The 26,843-nt window shown below is 35.2% G+C and overlaps 1 protein-coding gene across 13 annotated transcripts in view; it reads left to right on the top strand.

Annotated features, from left to right (window-relative positions):
• LOC137240365 (uncharacterized) overlaps positions 1 to 15,995 on the top strand; it is a 259,874-nt gene extending 243,879 nt beyond the window's left edge. For all 13 annotated transcript variants that reach the window (XM_067766505.1, XM_067766507.1, XM_067766502.1 and 10 more), the window contains exons 5-6: positions 15,186 to 15,499; positions 15,573 to 15,995. In XM_067766505.1, coding sequence (XP_067622606.1) covers positions 15,186 to 15,499; positions 15,573 to 15,744 — 486 coding nt within the window. In that variant the 3' untranslated portion in view covers positions 15,745 to 15,995. The remainder of the gene's footprint in view (positions 1 to 15,185; positions 15,500 to 15,572) is intronic.
• Positions 15,996 to 26,843: the final 10,848 nt, after the last annotated feature.

Below are 26,843 nucleotides of genomic sequence, written 5' to 3'. Positions count from 1 at the left end.
TCGCCGCTAGGTGGCGCAAGGATCTAGATATTCAAAAAAATCGTATTTGTGGTCCGATTTGGTCCATATTTGGAACACACATGCATGAATAGAAAGCGACCTATGATGTCCGATTTGGGTCATATTTGGAAGAAATATTAAATACAGTCCGGTAGAAGTGACATCAAAATATTTTGGTGTTCGAGGAGGGAGAAGCATACGTGACGCAGAGTCGAGTAAAGTCTTTGCAAGGATTATGTATTGAGGACTTAGATTGTAACCAATTTGTCAGGAAAGAGTTCTTGTAATAATGAGTCACTAAATGAACTAAATAGAATGAGATATAATAGGCAATTAAATAAGGACTCAAAACCTGAAAAAAAAAATAAAAAATGTTTAGTTAAATGCTTTAATTGAAAACAATACTTACATGAAGTAATAATAATAATAAGAGCTAATTAGATAGGTCCTCGGTACTAGTCATCACACTCCTCATCAATCTAGGGCGTTGATCAGACAAGTAAATAAAAGCGTTGGACGCGTTAAATTTCTATTGATAGTCATAAGTAAGACCAACTGGACCTTAATCAGGTTTTGCTACGCCTCACATTTTTAGAAATTTCACGCGCCCAACGCTTTCATTTAATTGTGTGATCAACGCCCTAGATTGATGAGGAGTGTGATGACTAGTACCTAGGACTTACCTAATTATTTTCTAGCTTTTAGTATTATTATTTCTTAATGTAAGTATTGTTTTCAATAAAACCGTTTAACTTAAAAAAATTTTTTTTAATTATTTTGTTATCAGCAAATTAAAATTTCAACATATCCACCTTTGGCGCAGTATGCTTTTGACATCCAGCTCATTGATTACCAAAACAAAATAAAACACAGTTGAATTGGCTGTGGGTGCGTAAGATACTGCCGGTGATGTTCTCAGCTTCAAATCTATAATTATTCATAAACAATTTAATTGCTTTATAATCAGAGCTGCTCAATCCCTATATATCTATAGCACCTTTGTTTTTGTCCCTGAACAGACACATATCGTTAGCTTAATGTGAAAATGTGCTAAGTCACTTTTTTTTGAAAAATTTTATTTTAATGCAGTTTTAAAACTGAATTCAAAATACATCGATCACAAAAAAAAATTTTTAATTTTTCATTTTACGTGCTGTGGGCAATGATCTGTAAATGTGCTAAGTCGTTAGCTGTTAAAAAGAATGTGCTAAGTCAACCTTTCAATAATATCAATCTGAACTACTAGTCATTTCTTTGTGCGCCCATTTTATTTATTTATTTAATTCATTCAGTCTAAAGGTGCATGCTTTGTTGTAGTTGTTTTTGTATTAACGATAAAGACACTCCACGAAGGTTTTGCGGAGTGTTACCGATGTTGCTGGTCCTTTGCCGGATATAGATCCGGTATGATCCGGTAACAAAGCACTATTAAGGTATTAGCCCGACCATCTCGGGAACGATTTATATGACCACATTAGACCTTCTAGGCCATCCCGCCTCGGCTGTCAATGAAACAGGATTCGGCACGGTTAGGTGAGGTTGACAATTGGGTTGGAGAAGCTATATAGGGCTGGCAACCCCTTTGAGAGGGTTGCGAACACAACCCCTTGAAATTGGATTCACCCCATTGAGACATGCCTTTGGTGTTTGATAAATGCTTTGCACTGACCATAATCTACTTCAATTCTTACATGTCGATAACTACATGCTTTCTTACAGACTAGTTAAAAATAGAAAACAATTCAAGCTTAAACTTATATGAGCTGTTATTAAAATTAATAACACTACTGAATCGATTTGCTAGATGTATAGTCCTAGTTATAGGTTCATTCCTAGCATAATTCGTTTTACGAGTTCGATAGATAATTTATTATGCCGAAGATCACGCAGCGGAATATATGGAATGAACAAACTAGATAAATCATAGTAATTCGTGCTGAAGTTTATTACATTTTAGGCAAGCATGAGTGAGAAAAGTTCTTCTGTCATGCAAAGCCTGAAGACCAAGCAATTTGTGCATGCTGGTATATGATCGGAGGCCATCTGGCCAGTGAAGCATACGTAAAGCAATTGTTGTAAACATTTTTTGAACTTTCTCAATTTTATAGGAGTTAGATTTGGAGAAAGGATTACATATTATTGAGCAATAGTCAAGACCACTTCTGAACAAGAATATATAAAGTGCCTTCAACGTCATAGGGTCCTTAAAGACACTGGTGTTACGTCGACTGGACCCAACCATTGCAACAAGTTTTGAAACAATGAAGTCAATGTGACTAGAAAAAGAGATTTTGGAGTTAAAAATTCCACCCAAGTCTTTACTCTCTTGGCAGCGATTAAGAGATTTAGCATTTAGTTTGTAGATAAAGAATCTGGCAGTTGTCTTTATGGAATAAGACACAACACATCATTTGTTTTAATTTGAAAATACATTATTGTCTGCGCACCATTCGGCAAAAGAGTCCAATTCAGAACCGTTAGAAATAGTTTGACAAATAAATAGTATTTTCAGTGAAATATATAGTTTTAGTGTTATATTTCCATCATTAAAGGGGAGGAGTGATGGGGAAGCATATTGAGTAAAAAATGCTAAGTCAGGAGAAAAAATTTGTTTTGAGTGCGGAAATTGTGCTAAGTCATAAAATAGTTGCTGGGTTAGCATACATGATTTTTATTTATCTTTTTCAAAACTTCTACGCTCAAAAGTATTGCAACTAAGGTATCCTCATTCACAATTAAAAAAAAAAGGTTATTTTAAAAATTATTCCTTTTTTTCGTCTCCTGTAAAATTCGTAAAAAGTGACTTAGCACATTTTAACATCAAGTTAACGATATACAAATTTGTTCTTCAAAAATAAAAAAAATCGGTACAAATAACATAAACATAGTTATAAAAAACTAAAAAACACGCAAATATTGTGACTTTTTATAAGCTTTTATTTACTTTCACTTGGCTGTTGTCTGTAATCAAATATTGCTAGTTAAATTTGATACACTTCCCGGTGTCCGATTGAGCTGAAATTTTGCACACATGTATAACTCCGATAAATGTAAGGCGCGATAACCTCCGAAGAGATCTAACGAGCTTCTCTTCCAATTTGCGTCGTGCTCCTCTTGATTTTCCCTACAAATTGGCCGGACGGGACCTACATGTTTTATGCCGACTCCGAACGGCATCTGCAAAGCAGATGAGTTTTCACTGAGAGCTTTTCATGGCAGAAATACACCCGGAGCGCTTGCCAAACACTGCCGAGGGGCGACCCCGCTTAGAAAAATTTTCTTCTAATTGAAAAACCTTATTTTTAAAATTTTGATGTTGCTTTGCCCGGGGTGCGAAACCAGGGCATACGGTGTGATAGGCGGAGCACGCTACCATCACACCACGGTGGCCGCCGATGGAAATGCAATATTACTTAGCGATAATTCGACAAATTAATCGATAACAGAGTTATCGGTAAAGATTTGTATTCACAAGGGAATAAAATCCTAAGTCCCAAAGACGCAGGTAACTTCGATTTGTTTGTGTATGCAACAAACGTAGAAGTTAGGCTGTTATCGCCAATGGTTGCATACTTTTTGTTGCATACTTTTCTGCGCACTTAATTTTATTTTACAGATTTTTGGCGATGGAACAGAGCAGAGATCTGCAATCAGTAGTTGTAAACTGAACGCGACATAGGCAAAGTCACAATAAAATATGATTTTAAGTTAGTTAACACTCGAATAGAAGAACTTGACTGTTCAAAGTTGACTTCGGAAGAAACCTTATAATGTTGCTGCATTAAAAGAGCGGGATAGGATGAGAAACGTTACAAATAACTAAGTAAAGATTACACAACTAATTTAAACAATATTTTACCCTACTAAAAATTTAAAAAAATCATATTTAAAAAAGCTTTTCTAAGAATAAGCTTCTATTACTTGTTAATAAAACGAACTAAAAACTAAAAAATAAAATTAGAGAAAAAAACTTTTTTAAAATTAAAAATAAGCTTTTATTGTTGGTTAATAAAATTAACCTAAAAGTAAAAATAAATTGACTGTAAAGAAATATAACACTTTTTAAGTTCATTGTAACCTTTAACGATAATTAGGCTTTTTCGTCTGCGACAAAAAAATTCCATATTGTACATAATTATATTTTTTTAACATTAAACATTTACACCTAAATTATTAAATCTTACAGTTCATATCACAGCCCTAATTGTTCTAATAAGAAGCGTGTTAAATTTTGATGGTATAATTAAGAACATTGAGGACCTCCTTTTCTTGCTATTACAATGTAACACGCTTTTATTAGAACAATTAGGACTGTGATATAAACTGTAAGATTTAATAATTTAGGTGTAAAGTTTTAATGTTAAAAATGTATGATTATGTACAATATGGAATTTTTTTGTCACAGACGAAAAAGCCTAATTATCGTTAAAGGTTACAATGAACTTAAAAAGTGTTATATTTCTTTACAGTCAATTTATTTTTATAAGCTTTTATTTTCTTTCATCTTGCAAGTTAAATTTGATAAATTTCCCGGTGTCCGATTGAGCTGAAATTTTGCACACATGTATAACTCCGATGACAATGCAATATTACTTTGCGAGAATTCGATAAATTAATCGATATTTAAACGTAGCGATCCGTATCAGTAATTTGGTTGAGAGTCTTTTTCATCCTGACACCGCGTTAGCGTTGAACGCGAAAGATTTGACAACCGAAGATGCTGATATCCGAAGTGAAGCCACTTTTGGCAAACACATACGATATGTTTTCTCGAAAATCTGTATATTCATATGTATGTATGTATGTATTTAACGTTTTGTTGTTGCAAGAACACGTGAACATGTGTATGTACATATATACATATTCATTGGAATGAGTTGAACAAAGCATGGGGCGCATTCCAAAAGCACAACTGATAGCAAGAAAAGGAGGTCCTAAATGTTCTTAATATACCATCAAAATTTAACACGCTTTTATTAGACCAATTAGGACTGTGATATAAACTGTAAGATTTAATAATTCAGGTGTAAATTTTAATGTTAAAAATATATAATTTTATATTTTTATATAAAAACTTATCAAGTACATTGAACTGTTTCAAGTATAATAAGCAGATTGAAAATAAGTGTTAATAAATACTATTTTTTTTTTTGTATTTCAATGAAAAAAACTATAAAATATAACACAAAAAACCCTAAATCAACAATTTTGGTGATTTTTAAACTTTTTTTTGTCTTTCAGCAACACAAAAATTTTATTTTTGAACATAATGAAGTGAACAAGAGCTTATGAGTTATACATTCGTGGGGTTAATTTCTACCCCATGCTTCAGTTTTTTGCTTACAACTGAGTTTTGCTTGTTGCTTATACATATGTTGAAATTCCGTTTATTCTCAGTTCTTGTTATGCTCTCGCGGCGTGCGCAAGTTTATTTCGTTAAGTGGAATAATAGATGTTGTAGGTAGACGCTGGGGTAGATAATTACCCCACGAATGTAGTTACGTATTTTTTTTAACTTTTGATAATCGTTTATTTTTTTAACTATTTAGTGAAAATAAAGCGTTTTTTGACCGAAGAAGAAATATCACAAATTTTTGAAGTAGAGGAGTTATCTCAACTTCTCGAGGCTGACCATGGCACCGAAGCTGGACCAAGTCAGCCAAAGAGATCAAAAAGTGCCCGTTGCTTTATATGTCCTCGTTCAAAAGACGTGAAAACAACTAAAATCTGTTCAAAGTGTAATAATTTTATTTGTAAAAGTCATTCTAAAGATACACAAATATTTACACAATGTGACAATTGAAATCAGTTCCTTTTTTATGTTGTGTTTGTAAGATTTCACTGAAGACTGAATATGCGAAAAGACCTCATGTCAGAATTTTTATGTAATTTGGAAAAGATTTTTTGTTTTACTGTTATTTTTATTTATATTTTTTTAATACCAATTACCAACAAAAAGTTTTTAGAATCACTTCTGAAAAATTTTTTTTGACAAAGGTAATGAATTATATTTTTAAGAGTAAATTTTTGAAGGTGTACGAAGATACGCAATTTTTTGTTTTTATTGCAACATATTTAAATAAAAACAAGTAAGGAAGGTTAAGTTCGGGTGTAACCGAACATTACATACTCAGTTGAGAGCTATGGTGACAACATAAGGGAAAATAACCATGTAGGAAAATGAACCGAGGGAAACCCTGGAATGTGTTTGTATGACATGTGTATCAAATGAAAGGCATTAAAGAGTATTTTATGAGGGAGTGGGCCATAGTTCTATAGGTGGACGCCATTTAGGGATATAGCCATAAAGGTGGATCAGGTTGACTCTAGAATGCGTTTGTACGATATGGGTACCAAATGAAAGGTGTATATGAGTAACCCTTAGTTCCATAGGTGGACGCCGTTTCGAGATATCGCCATAAAGGTGGACCAGGGGTGACCCTAGAATTTGTTTGTACAATATGGGTATCAAAAGAAAGGTGTTAATGAGTATTTTAAAAGGGAGTGATGCTTAGTTCCACAGGTGGACGCCGTTTCGAGATATCGCCATAAAGGTGGACCAGGTGTGACCCTAGAATTTGTTTGTACGATATGGGTATCAAATTAAAGGTATTAATGTGGGTTTTAAAGAGAGTGGTGGTAGTTGTATAAGTGGTCGCCTTTTTGAGATATAGCCATAAAGGTGGATCAGGTTGACTCTAGAATGCGTTTGTACGATATGGGTATCAAATGAAAGGTGTTAATGAGTATTTTAAAAGGGAGTAATCCTTAGTTCCATAGGTGGACGCCGTTTCGAGATACCGCCATAAAGGTGGACCAGGGGTGACCCTAGAATTTGTTTGTACAATATGGGTATCAAAAGAAAGGTGTTAACGAGTATTTTAAAAGGGAGTAATCCTTAGTTCCATAGGTGGACGCCGTTTCGAGATATCGCCATAAAGGTGGACCAGGGGTGACCCTAGAATTTGTTTGTACAATATGGGTATCAAAAGAAAGGTGTTAATGAGTATTTTAAAAGCGAGTGATGCTTAGTTCCACAGGTGGACGCCGTTTCGAGATATCGCCATAAAGGTGGACCAGGTGTGACCCTAGAATTTGTTTGTACGATATGGGTATCAAATTAAAGGTATTAAGGAGGGTTTTTAAAGGGAGTGGTGGTAGTTGTATAGGTGGTCGCCTTTTCGAGATATCGCCATAAAGGTGGACCAGGGGTGACTCTGGAATGCGTTTGTACGATATGAGTATCAAATGAAAGGTGTTAATGAGTATTTTAAAAGGGAGTAATCCTTAGTTCCACAGGTAGACGTCGTTTCGAGATATCGCCACAAAGGTGGACCAGGTGTGACCCTAGAATTTGTTTGTACAATATTGGTATCAAAAGAAAGGTGTTAATGAGTATTTTAAAAGGGAGTGATGCTTAGTTCCACAGGTGGACGCCGTTTCGAGATATCGCCATAAAGGTGGGCCAGGTGTGACCCTAGAATGCGTTTGTACAATATGGGTATCAAGCGAAAGATGTTAATGAGTATTTTAAAAGGGAGTAATCCTTAGTTCCATAGGTGGACGCCGTTTCGAGATATCGCCATAAAGGTGGACCAGGGGTGACCCTAGAATTTGTACAATATGGGTATCAAAAGAAAGGTGTTAATGAGTATTTTAAAAGAGAGTGATGCTTAGTTCCAGAGGTGGACACCGTTTCGAGATATCGCCATAAAGGTGGACCAGGTGTGACCCTAGAATTTGTTTGTACGATATGGGTATCAAATTAAAGGTATTAATGAGGGTTTTAAAAGGGAGAGGTGGTAGTTGTATAGGTGGTCGCCTTTTCGAGATATCGCCATAAAGGTGGACCAGGGGTGACTCTAGAATGCGTTTGTACGATATGGGTATCAAATGAAAGGTGTTAATGAGTATTTTAAAAGGGATTTATCCTTAGTTCCATAGGTGGACGCAGTTTCGAGATATCGCCATAAAGGTGGACCAGGGGTGACCCTAAAATTTGTTTGTACAATATGGGTATCAAAAGAAAGGTGTTAATGAGTATTTTAAAAGGGAGTAATCCTTAGTTCCATAGGTGGACGCCGTTTCGAGACATCGCCACAAAGGTGGACCAGGGGTGACCCTAGAATTTGTTTGTACAATATGGGCATCAAACGAATGGTGTTAATGAGTATTTTAAAAGGGAGTGGGCCTTAGTTCTATAGGTGGACGCCGTTTCGAAATATCGCCATAAAGGTGGACCAGGGGTGACTCTAGAATGTGTTTGTACGATATGGGTATCAAAGTAAAGGTATTAATGAGGGTTTTAAAAGGGAGTGGTGGTTGTTGTATAGGTGGTAGCCTTTTCGAGATATCGCCATAAAGGTGGACCAGGGGTGACTCTAGAATGCGTTTGTACGATATGGGTATCAAATGAAAGGTGTTAAAGAGTATTTTATGAGGGAGTGGGCCATAGTTCTATAGGTGGACGCCATTTAGGGATATAGCCATAAAGGTGGATCAGGGTTGACTCTAGAATGCGTTTGTACGATATGGGTATCAAATGAAAGGTGTTAATGAGTATTTTAAAAGGGAGTAGGCCTTAGTTTCATAGGTGGACGCCGTTTCGAGATACCGCCATAAAGGTGGACCAGGGGTGACCCTAGAATTTGTTTGTATAATATGGGTATCAAAAGAAAGGTGTTAATGAGTATTTTAAAAGGGAGTAATCCTTAGTTCCATAGGTGGACGCCGTTTCGAGATATCGCCATAAAGGTGGACCAGGGGTGACCCTAGAATTTGCTTGTACAATATGGGTATCAAATTAAAGGTATTAATGAGAGTTTTAAAAGGGAGTGGTGGTAGTTGTATATGTGAAGGCGTTTTCCAGATCGCGACCAAAATGTGGACCAGGGTGACACAGAACATCATCTGTTGGATACCGCTAATTTATTTATATATGTAATACCTGCCAAGATTTAAAGGGTTTTTTATTTCGCCCTGCGGAACTTTTTCATTTTCTTCTACTTAATATGGTAGGTGTCACAACCATTTTATAAAGTTTTTTCTAAAGTTATATTTCGTGTCAATAAACCAATCCAATTACCTCACCATGTTTCATCCCTTTTTTCGTATTTGGTATAGAATTATGGCATTTTTTTCATTTTTCGTAATTTTCGATATCGAAAAAGTGGGCGTGGTCATTGTCGGATTTCGTTCATTTTTCATACCAAAATAAAGTGAGTTCAAGTAAGTACGTGAACTAAGTTCATTAAAGATATGTCGATTTTTGCTCAAGTTATCGTGTTAACGGCCATGCGGAAGGACAGACGGACGACTGTGTATAAAAACTGGGCGTGGCATCAACCGATTTCGCCCGTTTTAACAGAAAACAGTTAACATCATAAAATCTATGCCCCTACCAAATTTGGAAAGGATTGGTTAATTTTTGTTCGACTTATGGCGTTAAAAGTATCCTAGACAAATTAAATGAAAAAGGGCGGAGCCACGCCCATTTTGAAATTTTCTTTCATTTTTGTATTTTGTTGCACCATGTCATTACTGGAGTTGAATGTTGACATAATTTACTTATATACTGTAAAGATATTAAATTTTTTGTTAAAATTTTACTTTAAAAAAATTTTTTTTTTAAAATTGGGCGTGGTCCTTCTCCGATTTTGCTAGTTTTTATTAGGCGTACATATAGTAATAGGAGTAACGTCCCTGCCAAATTTCATCATGATATCTTCAACGACTGACAAATTACAGCTTGCAAAATTTTAAATTACCTTCTTTTAAAAGTGGGCGGTGCCACGCCCGTTGTCCAAAAATTTACTAATTTTTTATTCTGCGTCATAAATTCAACTAATCTACCAAGTTTCGTCGCTTTATCTGTCTTTGGTAATGAATTATCGCACTTTTTCGGTTTTACGAAATTTTCGATATCGAAAAAGTGGGCGTGGTTATAGTCCGATATTGTTCATTTTAAATAGTGATCTGAGATGAGTGCTCAGAAACCTACATACCAAATTTCATCAAGTTACCTCAAAATTTACTCAAGTTATCGTGTTAACGGCCATGCGGAAGGACAGACGGACGACTGTGTATAAAAACTGGGCGTGGCATCAACCGATTTCGCCCGTTTTCACAGAAAACAGTTAACATCATAAAATCTATGCCCCTACCAAATTTCAAAAGGATTGGTTAATTTTTGTTCGACTTATGGCGTTAAAAGTATCCTAGACAAATTAAATGAAAAAGGGCGGAGCCACGCCCATTTTGAAATTTTCTTTCATTTTTGTATTTTGTTGCACCATGTCATTACTGGAGTTGAATGTTGACATAATTTACTTATATACTGTAAAGATATTAAATTTTTTGTTAAAATTTTACTTTAAAAAAATTTTTTTTTTAAAAGTGGGCGTGGTCCTTCTCCGATTTTGCTAGTTTTTATTAGGCGTACATATAGTAATAGGAGTAACGTCCCTGCCAAATTTCATCATGATATCTTCAACGACTGACAAATTACAGCTTGCAAAATTTTAAATTACCTTCTTTTAAAAGTGGGCGGTGCCACGCCCGTTGTCCAAAAATTTACTAATTTTTTATTCTGCGTCATAAATTCAACTAATCTACCAAGTTTCGTCGCTTTATCTGTCTTTGGTAATGAATTATCGCACTTTTTCGGTTTTTCGAAATTTTCGATATCGAAAAAGTGGGCGTGGTTATAGTCCGATATCGTTCATTTTAAATAGCGATCTGAGATGAGTGCTCAGGAACCTACGTACCAAATTTCATCAAGTTACCTCAAAATTTACTCAAGTTATCGTGTTAACGGACGGACGGACGGACGGACATGGCTCAATCAAATTTTTTTTCGATCCTGATTATTTTGATATATGGAAGTCTATATCTATCTCGATTCCTTTATATATGTACAACCAACCGTTATCCAATCAAACTTAATATACTCTGTGAGCTCTGCTCAACTGAGTATAATGAATGTGTTTTTAATTAAGAGGTATCCGCTGTTTTATTTTATACTCAAACTTTTTTTTTTAATTCGATGTCTTGAAAAATATGATAAAAAATGTATTGGGGTAGAAAACTACCCCACGAATGTAGTTACGTAAGTAAATATAGCGAATGTAGTTGAGGGTAAAGCTTTACAAGTAATAGTTTTTCAAGCGTTTCATCACTTAAGTTGTACCCCCTTCCATCCAAAATGAAATTCAAAGAAGAGAATGATCTTTCTACTGATACTTGCGTATCAGGGACACCAAGAATGACTACGGCTAATTCAAACAGATCAGGAGATATAAAGCGAATATTTTGATAATAAGTCAAAATGTCTTCATATACCGCCAATTGTGTATGAAGGCTTTCAAAATTGTCAACTTCAGCAAACATATTAGTAAGTCCGGAAACTTCATGATGAGGAATTACGGCTACTAAATTTTGATCCATCTCATCCAAAAAGGTACTGAGTTTCGAGCTTTGGTGAGCATTTATGAGCTCCTGGTCAACAGAGAGGCATATTTTAACCATTTTTTATAGCGCCCCGAGAGTTTTTACAACTACTACTAATTTTGAATTTTGAATTTCAATATACTGCCGGTTAATTCCTAATATTGAGCAGTCAAGCGGCATCAATTTTAATTGACACAAATATTTTTCCAACCATATTTTTATTTCGGAGTTGATTATATTCATATTAATGGCTTTGAAGATGGGAACCACTATCTCCCTGATCCCTTCACTGTCCAATTGCGAGAACGGCCGCCCATCTTTTGTTATAATTTTTATTAACGAATTCTTAAAGGACTCTGGTTGTATAGAGTATGAAATTTTTTTTTTTTTTGGTGGTTCGAAATTCTTGCAATTAGACCTGAAACCGTCTAAAAATTTTCCGTGCCTCGTTATTAAGTGGCGTTTTAAATTTGTCCAATGTTCGCCCGCCAATTTACTTTTCCACATTTTACATTGCGAATTTTTTCTTCCTCGATATATTGGAAAACGTCTCTAATGGCATTGTTTCCCCCAGCGAGTTAAGGGGGTTAGAATATACCCGCGGTAGGTATGCATGTCGTAAGAGGCGACTAAAACACCAAATTGAATCAAGGGATTGTGTAGCGCAACCGTATCCTGTTTTATTAACAGCCGAGGCTCTGGCGACCCCAATTTCCTCATGGAACTAGGGAGTGGGGAGGGCGGTATGGCCTAGAAGTTTTAATGTGGTCATATAAATCGTTCCCGGAATGGTCGGCCTAGTACCTTAATGGAGCTTTGTTTCCGGAACGTTCCGGATTTATGTATATCCGGCAAAGGACCATCAACATCGATAACACTCCCCAAAGCCTTCGGGGAGTGTCTTTATCGTTAATACAACAACAACAACAATGGCATTGCTTGCTGCAACCCTATCCCTGCCATAGTGTATTTGCACTATATGATATTTACCCAGCTTATATATGCTTCAAATGTTTTTCTCAGGAAAATTGTCTATAATATTATTTTCGTTTGAGTTGTTCAAGTTTTTCAAAACAATAATCAGAGAAAGAACGAAAACTGTAAGGTTTTTTCTGAGAAAAAAAAAATTTTTTTTGTCTTTGAATTTTAGCTTTCAACGAATATCTGAAAATTGGGGTTAACTTTCATGTTATTTTTAAAACCTTTTAAATTGTTAATAGATATTTTTGATTTCTGATAATAAGTATCGATCTCTGAAAGAAAAATAATTGGTTGCTTTATACAACTTAAAATACTTATTTCTAAGATTTTTAATCGTTTTTAACCTGGTATTGTACCAGGGTAATTAATGTATTTTACTTCGAAGAAGGGATAGATTTCTACTAAATATGAAAACAGACTTCCAGTAAAAATTTGCATCTTTGAAATTGTAGGAGGGAATATTTTGAGTGGTATTGTTGTTAGGTACAAATTCAATAAATTCTATTAATAAAGATAAGGGTACGTGATGCATGTCCGGTTTGCAGATAGGAAATTGACACTCAGATAAGTGAGAAATCAAATTTTCATCGACAAAAATAAGATTCAGTATGTTATATAGCTGGTTCACAAATGAATTAATCTGAGCAAAGTTGGCACTAAAACGATTATCTAAAAATATATTTCATGTGGATGATTGACATTCGTAGGTGTTCATAGATTGTCATTTAGCAGTTTTGACCAAACAACCCGGTTCAGATTAAAATCACCCAAAACGCAAAAGTAACTATTTACGTTTTTTCGTAAACTTCAAATATATTATTCACATGCGCGCAGTACAAAGACTCAATACTACAAGGCGGAATATACGAAACACAAATAAACAGCTTTCCAAACAGCCCACAAATAGAGACACACATTTGGTCTAGTAGCGAGTTAGTATTGGGGAGCTGAACGAAAGAGGAAAGGAGGAAACGTTTTACGGCAATTAGTACCCCACCACCTCTTTGACATCCCGTTTTTATTGGATCTCTAACCTTGCGTTAGGTATGAAGCAAAGCAATATCAAAGAAATCTGCGTCAAAGAAATCGTTGTTGAGCCAGGTCTCAACTATGACATACACATCATATTCACAGCGTGAGGTGACTAAGAAAATATCCTTAGCTTTAGTTCTCATCCCCGAGATATTATGGTAGTAAATATTTATATTATTAAAAATTGAATTTCCCGGATTATTTACTAGGGGTTAAGCGTTTGGCCCCTTGGTAGCGCAATCAGTAGAGAAGTCTGAGGGTTCATTTGGACCATTCTATATGCCATGTTAGAATATACTATATTTGTTGCATTTTTATAGCAACTTTGATTTCTTTCTGGTATTCATCCGCAGGATTCTTTCTTATTCCACAACATTTCATTTCCTCTGCGAGTTCATCGGTTTTGGTTATATATTCCTCTTTTTCGATTAGCACAGTGGCGTTTCCTTTGCCCGCTTTCATTGTGGCAATATTGTTTTTCGTAAGTTTATGCTGTAGATTCTTTATTGTTTTCTCTTCTGCATTACCATTTTGCCCTTCCTGTTCTTTCACCTCCTTGTTTATTATTTCCCTGTATATTTTTCTTCAGTGATACCACAGGAGGAACAAGAGCACGTAAGACACATGTGCGGGGAAATAGTAAACAAGGAAGTAATCACACAAACATCCATTTTGACAATACCTACTCATGTACCTACGAACTATAAATACAATACAAACGACAACAGATCAGAACGAAAATCGACTCTGATGATGGCACAATGCCGAAACCGGTTTGTATCGAAACCCAATTTGACAAAGTATGACGGAAAATCGTTCAAATATACATACATCAATTATCCACCCTGTCGGATAATTAACAAAACAAAATGTGTCTATTTTTAATGTATGAAGCTTCTAGTATTTGTCAAAGGTCCAGATTTTTAACTAGGTTTTAACGTTTGGTCGTTGAGCAATAATTATTATAATCGATTAAAACATGACGATGTTTTGATGATTAGAGTGCGCGCATTAGACGAAGAACGGGTTTTAAACAATAACTTGAAAACTTGGGGGTGTTAGACAATTTTGAAACACATTATCATGATGTACTCGTCAAGACCAACGTACACTTGGTCGCTCAAAAATTGTTTTGATTTTTTTTTTTTTGTTGTAGCACTGTGTAATATAGTATTGTAACGAATTTACTGCAATTTCTCTTATTTCAAATTCTCTGCCAACGTTCGTATCGCTAAACTGTTGAATAAAGAACTCCACTTTTCAATAATGCAAAATGGCCTTTATTAAATTACTTCACAATAACGTACTTAACAGCACTGCTATTGCTCGCCAGGTGGCTTTTTAAATCAAACTGATTGTCGCGCCTCTACTGTTGCTGCTTTTATACTGTGTGATTCCCTCGTTGCATCTTCTAGGCGCTTCCAGAATTTACATAGTTACTGGTATATAATTATAGCTACATATGCACGTGTGTAGCTCTCATATGCGCGTGTATTTGTGAGCGACATTTCCACAATTATAATTGCATACTTTTGGGAGCATCTCAGATAAGATATCTGCATGTGTTTGTGCGTTGCTTCTCCGCTGCGTGTACGTTCATATGTGTAGATATAATGATCGAATTATTGATGTGCATACAAGTCACTGCTTAGCATCGGCTTAGAGATGACAGTACCCCTTAATGTTGCTAATATTCGTAACAGTATTTTGAATATCACTTCCAGGTTCGCAGCGTTAACGAAAAACGAGGAACGGTTGAAAGATTGACTTTTGTGAACCACACGGAATGTCATTGTGTCGAAAGATCCAAGCTACAAGTAGACGAGTATCAAAGCTTGTCAATGTATGGGATATCGGGCGACAGAATATACAGTGGTGAATCACTACCACGGGCTACCATTTTGAACTGTATTTGCCCAAAGTTATATGAGAAAATATTGCAAGAAGATGGTTTTTGCCGCTGCGATTGTTCTTCTGGAAACACCGGATGTGACTGGCTTAAGCGAGGCATGGAACATTTTTCTATGATTGATCGCAAGTGAGTTCATAAATATATTAATTATTGTTTTCTTCAAACTTACTAATATCAAAAAAATATACATATTTCACAGATGTATATCCGATGGTCGCTGTAAACAGCCCACATGTGAACATGGTAATTATATTCAAAAGTACGGCCGATGTCCACGACGAGAGGAACATTTGTCGGTCGCAACGACTGATCCACTAATGTTGGCAACAACTAAACTATCGGGAAATGATTATCATTTAAACAATGAGTAATGCAGGTTTTTCGGTGCTGCAATGAAATTTAAAATTAAGTATTATTAACTTTTAACGCTAGTAATTTATTCGAGAAAAAAACAGAAAGAATCCAATTTGTGAAATTTAGGTATCGATTTAGTCACAGAAACAAATGCAATCTTGAAGAACTTCTACATAGAATTCATAAAAATATATTCCCAAATTCTCTAAATTACTAGGAAAAAAATGGTGAAATGAATAAATGTATTTGAGAATTTCGAAAAAAAAAACAGGTTTAGAGTACGGGCGGGCGGCAGAGAAGCGCACTCGCAGCAAAGCCTGCTAGGAAAGTGCTGGAGGGCGACAAGCTGAAAGTCGTAAGGTAAGCAATATAAGTATTCATATATTAATCACTTCTCTAAAATGATTAGCAATTTTTAATTACGAGTAAAGCCCTGTCGTTAGCATTCCGGAAAGAAATTCACTTCTAGTTTACTACAAAAAATCAGTTGATAACTGGCGCCTCAGAAAGCGGAAAAAATCAAACCGATATAGATTTTAAATAAGTAAATACAGGGCCGATATACCTCAGAAGATATTTAGGCCGAGCTTCTTTTCCAATTTACGTCGTACTCCTTTTTTAATTTTTCCTACAATCTGGGGGGTCGGAAAAAACTTTTTTCAAAAAGTTTGATGCTGCCTTTCCTGGGAATCGAACCCAGGATCTCCACACCACAGCGGCCAATATTCTTGAAAATAAAGTGTTGATATAAAAAATTTGTAGCGTTCACATATATTTTTCATATCAATTGGTCTAAAAAATGGCGGAAGAAAACTGAAAAAATCTCTTGTTGACCTTCAATACACCACATCTCCCCGTGCTTTTTATTGAAACTAGTATCGCCCTTGGTCGAAATTCGACCAACTTGTATTTTTTTCAACTCACTCTATGCATCCAGTGTTGGCGTAGTGCAATAATGCGTTAATAGTTGAGCATTGAGTGGAAATATAGCAAACTGATCTATCTTGCTTAAAGTTCTCATTAAAATTTTGAATTTGACCTAAGACGTTATAATAAATTTACATAGAATTGTGGTGAAATTACTTGAAATTGAATTGAAAATTTGCTTTTTATACACTACCCGGGAGATATGCCGTTGGCGCGCTAGCGAAGTTAGTTTTGGGTGCTCGGTTCCCCAGTAGGCTTATATCACCAATATAAACTACATATATCGCCCATTTACTTCAATAGCGTAATAATTCAAAAAACACGAATTTTTAGTTAAGAACGAAGAAATGTGCTAAAGGAATTTAACCTGTTTCACACCACCTATTAGGTATGCAATTGGCGCCTTACTATTACATATGTATTTATAATTAATTAAATAAAATTATAATTTGCCATTAATTGTTATAAATGAATTTAGTTAGTTTCAACAAAAGTTAACTCATTATTTGTGATTTTCTTGAAAACAACTAAAATAAAAAACAAATAATCTGTTAAATAAAGACTTATGTATTTACGTGTAAGTAAAATTTGCCACAAAAAATGGGCCGTTCAAAAATTAATTCTATTTAAGGTTTTTTGGTACGCTACAAATTACTTTGGAACAGTTTTTTAGGATTTTGGTAGAGGCTATTATAAGTAAGTGGCAAAATTGGGCACCATATTTGTATGTACGTGAAACATTTGTGCTTTCGAATTTAGCAGGGAATCATAAAGGTTTAGGTCTTTGAAATTCGCATTAGAACACTTAGATAATTGTTCCCAAAGATGGCGCGCTTGTGCACGAAAATTAATTTCGATATTTGTATGAATTGTTCGAATTTACAAAAAACTTTTTCTATTAATTATAAACAAATAGAGTAATATTTGTTAACAAAAATAGGCCTATGTACTGCGGCTGATCAATACGAATCGATTCATATAACTTTTATATGATTTCACGTATGCTAAGTATGCGAAACAGCCTATCAATTGATTGTATGGAAATTTTGTTAGCGTATTAATATATAGATAGTGGGTAAAATACTGCCTATGCAATACGGCCGCCATGATTCCGGTTGCCGTTTTCACCTAAAATCAAGGGACGTTTTTTTTTTCGTTTAATATACAACGTGAAATTTTCCGATTCAGTTAAGTTGCATTTAAATAATAATAAACTAAGTGGAAATAAACGAATATATAATAAAGTAAAATAAGAAATAAAATAAATTAGCATAAAAGACAATATACAAAATTTAATGTTATATTTTTGTAAATTTTTTGTTTTTTGTTCAGTATAAGACGTACTTTATTTAAAATGAGGATTAAAGTTGCAAATGCAAAAACATTTTCGGGCAAATTTGCCATTAATTGTTATTAATGAATTTAGTTAGTTTCAACAAAAGTTAACTCATTATTTGTGATTTCATGTTTTCTTGAAAACAACTAAAATAAAAAACAAATAATCTGTTAAATAAAGACTTATGTATTTACGTGTAAGTAAAATTTGCCACAAAAAATGGGCCGTTCAAAAATTAATTCTATTTAAGGTTTTTTGGTACGCTACAAATTATTTTGGAACAGTTTTTTAGGATTTTGGTAGAGGCTATTATAGGTAAGTGGCAACATTGGGCACCATATTTGTATGTACGTGAAACATTTGTGCTTTCGAATTTAGCAGGGAATCATAAAGGTTTAGGTTTTTGAAATTCGCATTAGAACACTTAGATAATTTTTCCAAAGATGGCGCGCTTGTGCACCAAAATTAATTTCGATATTTGTATGAATTGTTCGAATTTACAAAAAACTTTTTCTATTAATTATAAACAAATAGAGTAATATTTGTTAACAAAAATAGGCCTATGCACTGCGGCTGATCAATACGAATCGATTCATATAATTTTTATATGATTTTACGTATGCTAAGTATGCGAAACAGCTTGTCAATTAATTGTATGGAAATTTTGTTAGCGTATTAATATATAGATAGTGGGTAATATACTGCCTATGCAAGACGGCCGCTATGATGCCGGTTGCCGCTCTGACCTAAAATCAAAAAAGTTTTTGGGACGTTTTTTTGTTTCGTAATTAGCATAAAAGGCAATATAAAAAATGTAATGTTATATTTTTGTAACTTTTTCTTTTTTGTTCAGTATAAGACGTACTTTATCTAAAATGAGGATTAAATCTGCAAATGCAACAACATTTTCGAGCAAATTTGCCATTAATTGTTATAAATAAATTAGTTAGTTTCAACAAAAGTTAACTCATTATTTGTGATTTCATGCTTTTTTGAAAACAACTAAAATAAAAAACAAAGAATCTGTTAAATAAAGACTTATGTATTTACGTTTAAGTGAAATTTGCCACAAAAAATGGGCCGATCAAAAATTAATTCTATTTAAAATTTTTTGGTACGCTACAAATTATTTTGGAACAATTTTTTAGGATTTTGGTAGAGACTATTACAGGTAAGCGGCAACAATGGGTAACCATACAATTTTTTAGGATTTTGGTAGAGACTATTATAGGTAAGCGGCTGCAATGGCGAACCATATTTGTATGTAGGTGAAACATTTGTGCTTTCGAATTTAGCGAGTATACATAAAATTTGAAATTCACATTAGAAAACTTAGACAATTCTTCCCAAAGACGGCGCGCTTGTGCATAAAGGCTAGGTCTTTGAAATCAGATTAGAAAACTTAGATAATTGTTCCCAAAGATGGCGCGCTTGTGCACGAAAATGACTTACGATATTTTTATGAATTGTTCGAATTTACAAAAAACTTTTTCTATTAATTATAAACAAATAGAGTAATATATGTTAACAAAAATAGGCCTATGCACTGCGGCTGATCAATACGAATCGATTCATATAACTGTTATATGATTTTACGTATGCTAAGTATGCGAAACAGCCTGTCAATTGATTGTGTGGAAATTTTGTTAGCGTATTAATATATAGATAGTGGGTAATATACTGACTATGCACGCTATGATGCCGGTTGCCGTTTTGACCTAAAATCAAAGACGTTTTTGGGACTTTTTTTGTTTCGTTTAATATACAACGTGAAATTTTCCGATTCAGTCAAGTTGAAGTTAAATAATAATAAACCAATTTGAAATAAGAGAATATATAATAAAATAAAATAAGAACTAAAATAAATTAGCATAAAAGGCAATATAAAAAATGTAATGTTATATTTTTGTAACTTTTTTTTTCGTTCAGTATAAGACGTACTTTATCTAAAATGAGGATTAAATCTGCAAATGCAAAAACATTTTCGGGCAAATTTGCCATTAGTTGTTATAAATAAATTAGTTAGTTTCAACTAAAGTTAACTCATTATTTGTGATTTCATGTTTTTTTGAAAACAACTAAAATAAAAAACAAAGAATCTGTTAAATAAAGACTTATGTATTTACGTTTAACTGAAATTTGCCACAAAAAATGGGCCGATCAAAAATTAATTCTATTTAAAATTTTTTGGTACGCTACAAATTATTTTGGAACAATTTTTTAGGATTTTGGTAGAGACTATTACAGGTAAGCGGCAACAATGGGTAACCATACAATTTTTTAGGATTTTGGTAGAGACTATTATAGGTAAGCGGCTGCAATGGCGAACCATATTTGTATGTAGGTGAAACATTTGTGCTTTCGAATTTAGCGAGTATACATAAAATTTGAAATTCACATTAGAAAACTTAGACAATTCTTCCCAAAGACGGCGCGCTTGTGCATAAAGGCTGGGGTCTTTGAAATCCGCATTAGAAAACTTAGATAATTGTTCCCAAAGATGGCGCGCTTGTGCACGAAAATGACTTACGATATTTGTATGAATTGTTCGAATTTACAAAAAACTTTTTCTATTAATTATAAACAAATAGAGTAATATATGTTAACAAAAATAGGCCTATGCACTGCGGCTGATCAATACGAATCGATTCATATAACTTTTATATGATTTTACGTATGCTAAGTATGCGAAACAGCCTGTCAATTGATTGTATGGAAGATTTGTTAGCGTATTAATATATAGATAATTACATATAAAAGTCTCTTAGTCATAGGCTAACTTATTTTTCGCTGAAATTAGTTAACTAGTAGTTATGTAGGTGACAAGTAATGCAGAACTACACCCCTGACCATTTCTCGGTCATTGTCATGCAAAAGTAGTAAGCCCTTTAAAAAATAAATAGATTATTGGAAACCAACCTATAGTTATTTAACGACCACCGTGGTGCGATGGTAGCTTGCTCGGCCTACCTCACCGACGATCCTGGGTTCCTGCCCCGGGCAAAGCAATGTCAAATTTAATTAGAAGACATTCTTTCTAAGCGAAATCGCCCTTTGCAATGTTTGGTAAGCATTCCGAGTGTACTTCTGCCATGAGAAGCTTTCAGTAAAGACTCATATGCCTTGCAGGTTCCGTTCAGAGTCGGCATAAAACAATAGGGTCTCGTCCCGCCAATTTGTGGGAAATATTAAAATGAGCACGACGCAAATTGGAAGAGAAGCTTTTTTTTAACTTTAGCCAATAGTTAGCTTCTGAGCAATATTTATCTAATTAACGGATGGAACTATAGTGCATGATACATATAATTCTGAAGCCCTCGTTTTTTGATATGTGACTTCAAACATTGCACATAGCTATATTAACGTAAGTACTGTTAGAAGAAGGAAGATCCCGTAACCACCTCGAAGTATGAAGAACGTTTTTTTAGGAAATACGAAACAACTTTTGTAAAAGTGAGCTTTCCTGGGGAGTATTTCTTGCTCTCACGTCCTGATCGCAACAATATAAAAATTTACATAGTATGGCAAAGAATATTAAAGAGTTGTTTTGTAATTTATATTTAAAACAAAGTGTTTTTAAATAAAAACAAATAAATAAAGCCTTGGCGCGATTTACCTCCGTGAAGATTTAGGCAGCTGCAAGGTAGATGAATTTTCACTGAGAAGCCAAATTCTCCATAAAACTATCGAGCGGCGACTCAGCTTAGAAAAGCCTTTTTAGTTTGTTGCGTTTTCGTTTTAACTGAGCAAAGCTTACGCGAGTTGAAAAGAGAAGTAAGACACCTTTGCAGGAAGAAAAAAGCATAGCCAAAAAGGCGTGAGTGCAAGGAGAAAGCTTTAGGGCAAACTCCTATACGCCACTATTTCTGCATTTGGTTCTTCGGGAAAACCACATATACGGCTACGCAAAGTGACGTTGATCAACACCAGCAACACCGAGCCGTTTGAAACTCCTGCAAAGTCTCATTCGCTTTTTGGTAACGGTTTTGCAACTCAATTTGGTATATCTGTTTTCTATGCTCGCTTCGACAGCGGCCATCAATGATTCACAACTGTTCCGTTCGTACTCTGAAATAGTCTGTAAAATTTCAACTGCAGGACCTTTCAATGCCACGAAAAGTGCAGCAACCTTATCTTCCGCATTCCAGTTGTTCACTGCTGACGTCTTCTCAAACTGAAGCTTGAATACCTGGAAAGGAACAGAACCGTCAAAAGATAGAGTTTTTACCTTCGGATTGCTCGCTGGAACAGCTGGGCGATTTAGTTGTATCTGTTGCATAAGACCTTTCAACGCTGCTATCTCGGCATCAATTTTGTTCTCGAGTTGTAAAATTTTTGCATCCTGCTCTTCCAGTTTCGCAAAGAGCTGCGATGATACCTGTTCCGAAATTTGTGTCGACATTCCAGATATACGTGCCTCTTGCACTTTCAGTTGAGATGACATATATGTCTTCCGTTCTTCCAATTGAGATGACATTTGCGACGCCATTTCTTAAATGCGTGCCTCCTGTGACTCCACCTTAGATGCCATTGTCGATGTTTGTGCAGATATTGTGCTCGTCACTGTCTGCGGTGTTTCGTTTTCTTCTTCTATTTTTGTTGTTGTTTTGTCGCTATCAGAATGAAAAACATACTCCTCAGCATTGATTGCTTCAAATACCATAGCTACACTTAGTCGTCTTTGTAGCTGGGATTTATTACCAGTAGTAGCCAATCCACGGACTTCCAACTCCTCCTTCAGTTGCTGGATCGTCAATTCACTCAACTTTGCCATGCCCAAGTTATATTCCCAATCTTCGCAATTTATTCAACAATTCCTTTTCTGACACCAATTGTAACGAATTTACTGAAATTCCTCTCATTTGCAACCTTCTACTAACGTTCGAATCACTAAACTGTTGAATAAATAACTCCACTATTCAATAATGCAAAATGGCCTTTATTAAAGTACACGTATACTTCGCAACTGATAGCTTGCTTAAATCAAACTGATTTTCGTGCCTCAACTGTTGCTGCTTTTTATACTGTTTGTTTCCTCGTTGACAAAGTTCTAGGCGCTTCTATTTCTAGAATTTACTAGTTAGTTATCAGCTATAATTTCTCAGCTATAACTACAGATGCACGATTTTATAGCTTCTCTCATAGCCCATGCGCGTGTATATGTGATGCTTGCAAAAATGATTGCATACTTTCGGGAGTATCTCAGATATATGCATGGGTTTGTGCGTTACTCTCCGCTGCTTGTATGGACATATGGGTAGACATACTGATTGATTTGTTGATGTGTATACAAGTCACTGCTTAGTATCGGGTTAGAGATGTGAGTATCCCTTAGTGTTACTAATATTCGTCAAAATATTCTAAAATTTTAATGTAGGCCGACGACGTAAACTTTTTAAGTCATACGCGCCGGTTGAAGAACGGCCATCAATGCTTCATAACTGTTCCGTTGGTACTCTGGAATAGTCTGTAAGATTTCAGCTGCAGGACCTTTCAATGCCACGAACAGTGCAGCAATCTTATTTTCCGCATTCCAGTTGTTCACTGCTGACGTCTTCTCAAACTGAAGTTTGAATACCTGGAAAGGAACAGAACCGTCAGAAGATAGAGTTTTTACCTTCGGATTGCTCGCTGGAACAGCTGGGCGATTCAGTTGTATCTGTTGCATTAGACCTTTCAACGCTGCTATCTCGGCATCAATTTTGTCCTCAAGTTGTAAAATTTTTGCAACCTGCTCTTCCAGTTTTGCAAAGAGCTGCGATGATACCTGTTCCGAAATTTGTGTCGACATTCCAGATATACGTGCCTCTTGCGCTTCCAGTTGAGATGGCACATATGTCTTCTGTTCTTCCAATTGAGATCATATTTGCAACGCCATTTCTTAAATGCGTGCCTCCTATGACTCCAGCTGAGATGCCATTGTCGATGTTTGTGCAGATATTGTGCTCGTTACTGTCTGCGGTGTTTCGTATTTTTCTTCCATTTTTGTTGTTGATTTGTCGCTATCAGAATGAAAAACATACTCCTCAGCATTGATTCCTTCAAATACCATAGCTACACTTAGTCGTCTTTGTAGCTGGGATTTATTGCCTGTAGTAGCCAATCCACGGACTTCCAACTCCTCCTTCAGTTGCTGGATCGTCAATTCACTCAACTTTGCCATGTCCAAGTTGTATTCCCAATCTTCGGAATTTATTCAACAATTCCTCTTATGACACCAATTGTAACGAATTTACTGAAATTCCTCTTATTTGCAACCTTCTACTAACGTTGGAATCACTAAACTGTTGGATAAATAACTCCACTATTCAATAATGCAAAACGGCCTTTATTAAAGTACACGTATATTTCGCAACTGATAGCTTGCTTAAATCAAACTGATTGTCATGCCTCAACTGTTGCTGCTTTTTATACTGTTTGGTTTCCTCGTTGACATATTTCTAGGCGCTTTCGAGAATTTACTAGTTAGCTATCAGCTATAACTACAGATGCACGATTTTATAGCTTCTCTCATAGCCCATGCGCGTGTATATGTGATACTTGCACAAAGGACTGCATACTTTCGGGAGTATCTCAGATATATGCATGTGTTTGTACGTTACTCTCCGCTGCTTGTATGCGCATATGGGTAGACATACTGATTGATTTGTTCATGTGAATACAAGTCACTGCTTAGTATCGGCTTAGAGATGTGAGTATCACTTAGTGTTACTAATATTCATCACAATATTCTAAAATTTTAATGTATGCCGACGACGTAAAACTTTTTAAGTCATACGCGTCGGTTGAAGAACGTCCTGTTCTCCAGGCAGATTTAAATTGTTTAGTTACTTGGTGTAATGCGAATTGTATGCCGCTCAACATAGAAAAATGTTAATTCGTGTGTTTTTTACGTGGGAACGTACAGCCAGATTGTTACACAATTAATGGCCAAACTTTGGAAAGCGTTGATGGTTTTGTCGACAAAGATTTTTGAGCAAAGATTCCTTCCAAGCAGAAGGAAAAACTCCACATTTTAGGGACAGGTTGAATACATCAGTTAGCGGCTGATAAATGCTAAACCGCTTTTATTAAGAAAGCAAGTGGGAATTAAATCAGGACCGTAGTTGTAAGATTCCTTCAAAGACGTTAAATATGAAAAAACTTCAGTAGGAGATATTGCTGGAATATCAATTGTGTTAATTGAGTTAAGTTGAAATGGATATTCATTTGAAAAAGAGTTAATTTCAGCGAAATAGTTGGACTTCAAAAATTGTGCAAAGAAATTAGCAATATCTTGGTTGTCACTAGACAAATCTTCCTGGTATTTTAAAGCAGACGGAAACCCTTTAACCCTTCGTTTAGAGTGCGCGAAACCATAGAAAGCTTTCGGATTGCAAGTTATTTTCCTTTTCATCTTGCAGATGTATGTATTATAGCACTTTTTGTTTAATTCAAAATATTTATGACGCAAAATGGAGTACTGTAAGTAATCGGAGTGAGAGCCCGACCTTTTGAATAATTTGAGGAAGCGCGATTTTCTCTTAAGGACCTCAGCTCTTTAGTGAACCATATTTGGACTGGTTCGGTAGACACACGTTTTCGCTTAGGTACGTGTTTTTCCAAAATACCATAAATGATGGTATAAAAGTCAATATCTCCACCATATTTGGGCCAAGCCAAAATTAGCTTTCGCAAAGTCAAATCTGAAACTAGAGTCGTATTTAGATACAGCGCTACTCAGAGAATTTGTTTCGAATTCGTATGCTATTTCCAGGGAAGGATGGGAAGAGTATTCAGGTACAGTTAGAGGTTCACATCGGCTAAGAGTACATTTTGATGTATCTTCAACAAATACCAAATCAAGGGTCCTCCCGAACATATTAGGAATTATATTTATCTGTTTAAGGCAAAGTTCTGCCATTTCGATAAAAATTCGTTGTTCGAAAGCTTTGAAGCAATAGGTACAATATCATCGTCAGATATGGTCCATAATATATGCGGGAGATTGAAGTCCCCCAGGACTATTATCGAATCAAAGGGCTTCAACATTGAATTAACAATTTTCAGCTGGGAGATATGATCCGTATACACCGAAAGATCAGAAGAAGGTGGGATATAGCAGACGGCAATATAGACACAACCCATTCCGAGCTTAATTCTAATGCATTTGAATTCTGTAGAATCGATTACGGGTAAATCAACCTCAGCTGATGGTACAGAAGAATGTACCGCAAGCAAACTCGACCTCCAATTTTATTTAAGCGGTCATATCTGTATATTTGGTAATAATGGCAAGGAATCGAGTTAAATACATGAGGTTTAAGCCAAGTTTCAGTTAAAGCTATAATGTTGTAATTGCAGTTAAACGATTTCAAATACAATTCTGTTAGTTTAGTGTTTAAGCCTCTAACATTTTGATAAAACAAATTAAGGGCCGATTTAGCATTCAGTTTTTTTATGCAGTATTGCTATGAGGAAGTGTAGCGATATTTAAGGTATTATTGTTACGCCTACGCTCGAATTTCCTCACGAAAGCACCAGGCGGCCAAAAATAATTATTTAATATAGTCTCAAAATGTCAATCCTAAAAGACGAAATATCTATAGGGTAGTTAAAATTGAATTTTCGAACTGTCACGTTATCAAATTTGAGTTTAGCGATGTTGTACGACTTTAGGTCCTCTTCTGTAGTGTTTTTATCAAATCTTGACACAAAAATAGATTTTTTAATAGGGACAACAATAAGATTACTAGTCGGCGGTTCGGATTCCGGAGAGAGGTTTTGGGGATCCTGATTACTTTTTATAGAAGATTTTTTAGGCTTTGTTATAGAAACATTGGATGAAGAGGGCTGAGCCGTTAAGGGATTTGG

Source organism: Eurosta solidaginis, chromosome 2 (genome assembly GCF_040869045.1).
Source record: "Eurosta solidaginis isolate ZX-2024a chromosome 2, ASM4086904v1, whole genome shotgun sequence".
In the NCBI taxonomy this organism is placed as follows: Eukaryota; Metazoa; Arthropoda; class Insecta; order Diptera; family Tephritidae; genus Eurosta; species Eurosta solidaginis.
Note: the sequence above shows the minus strand (reverse complement) of the source record. Positions and strands in the feature narration are given on the sequence as shown.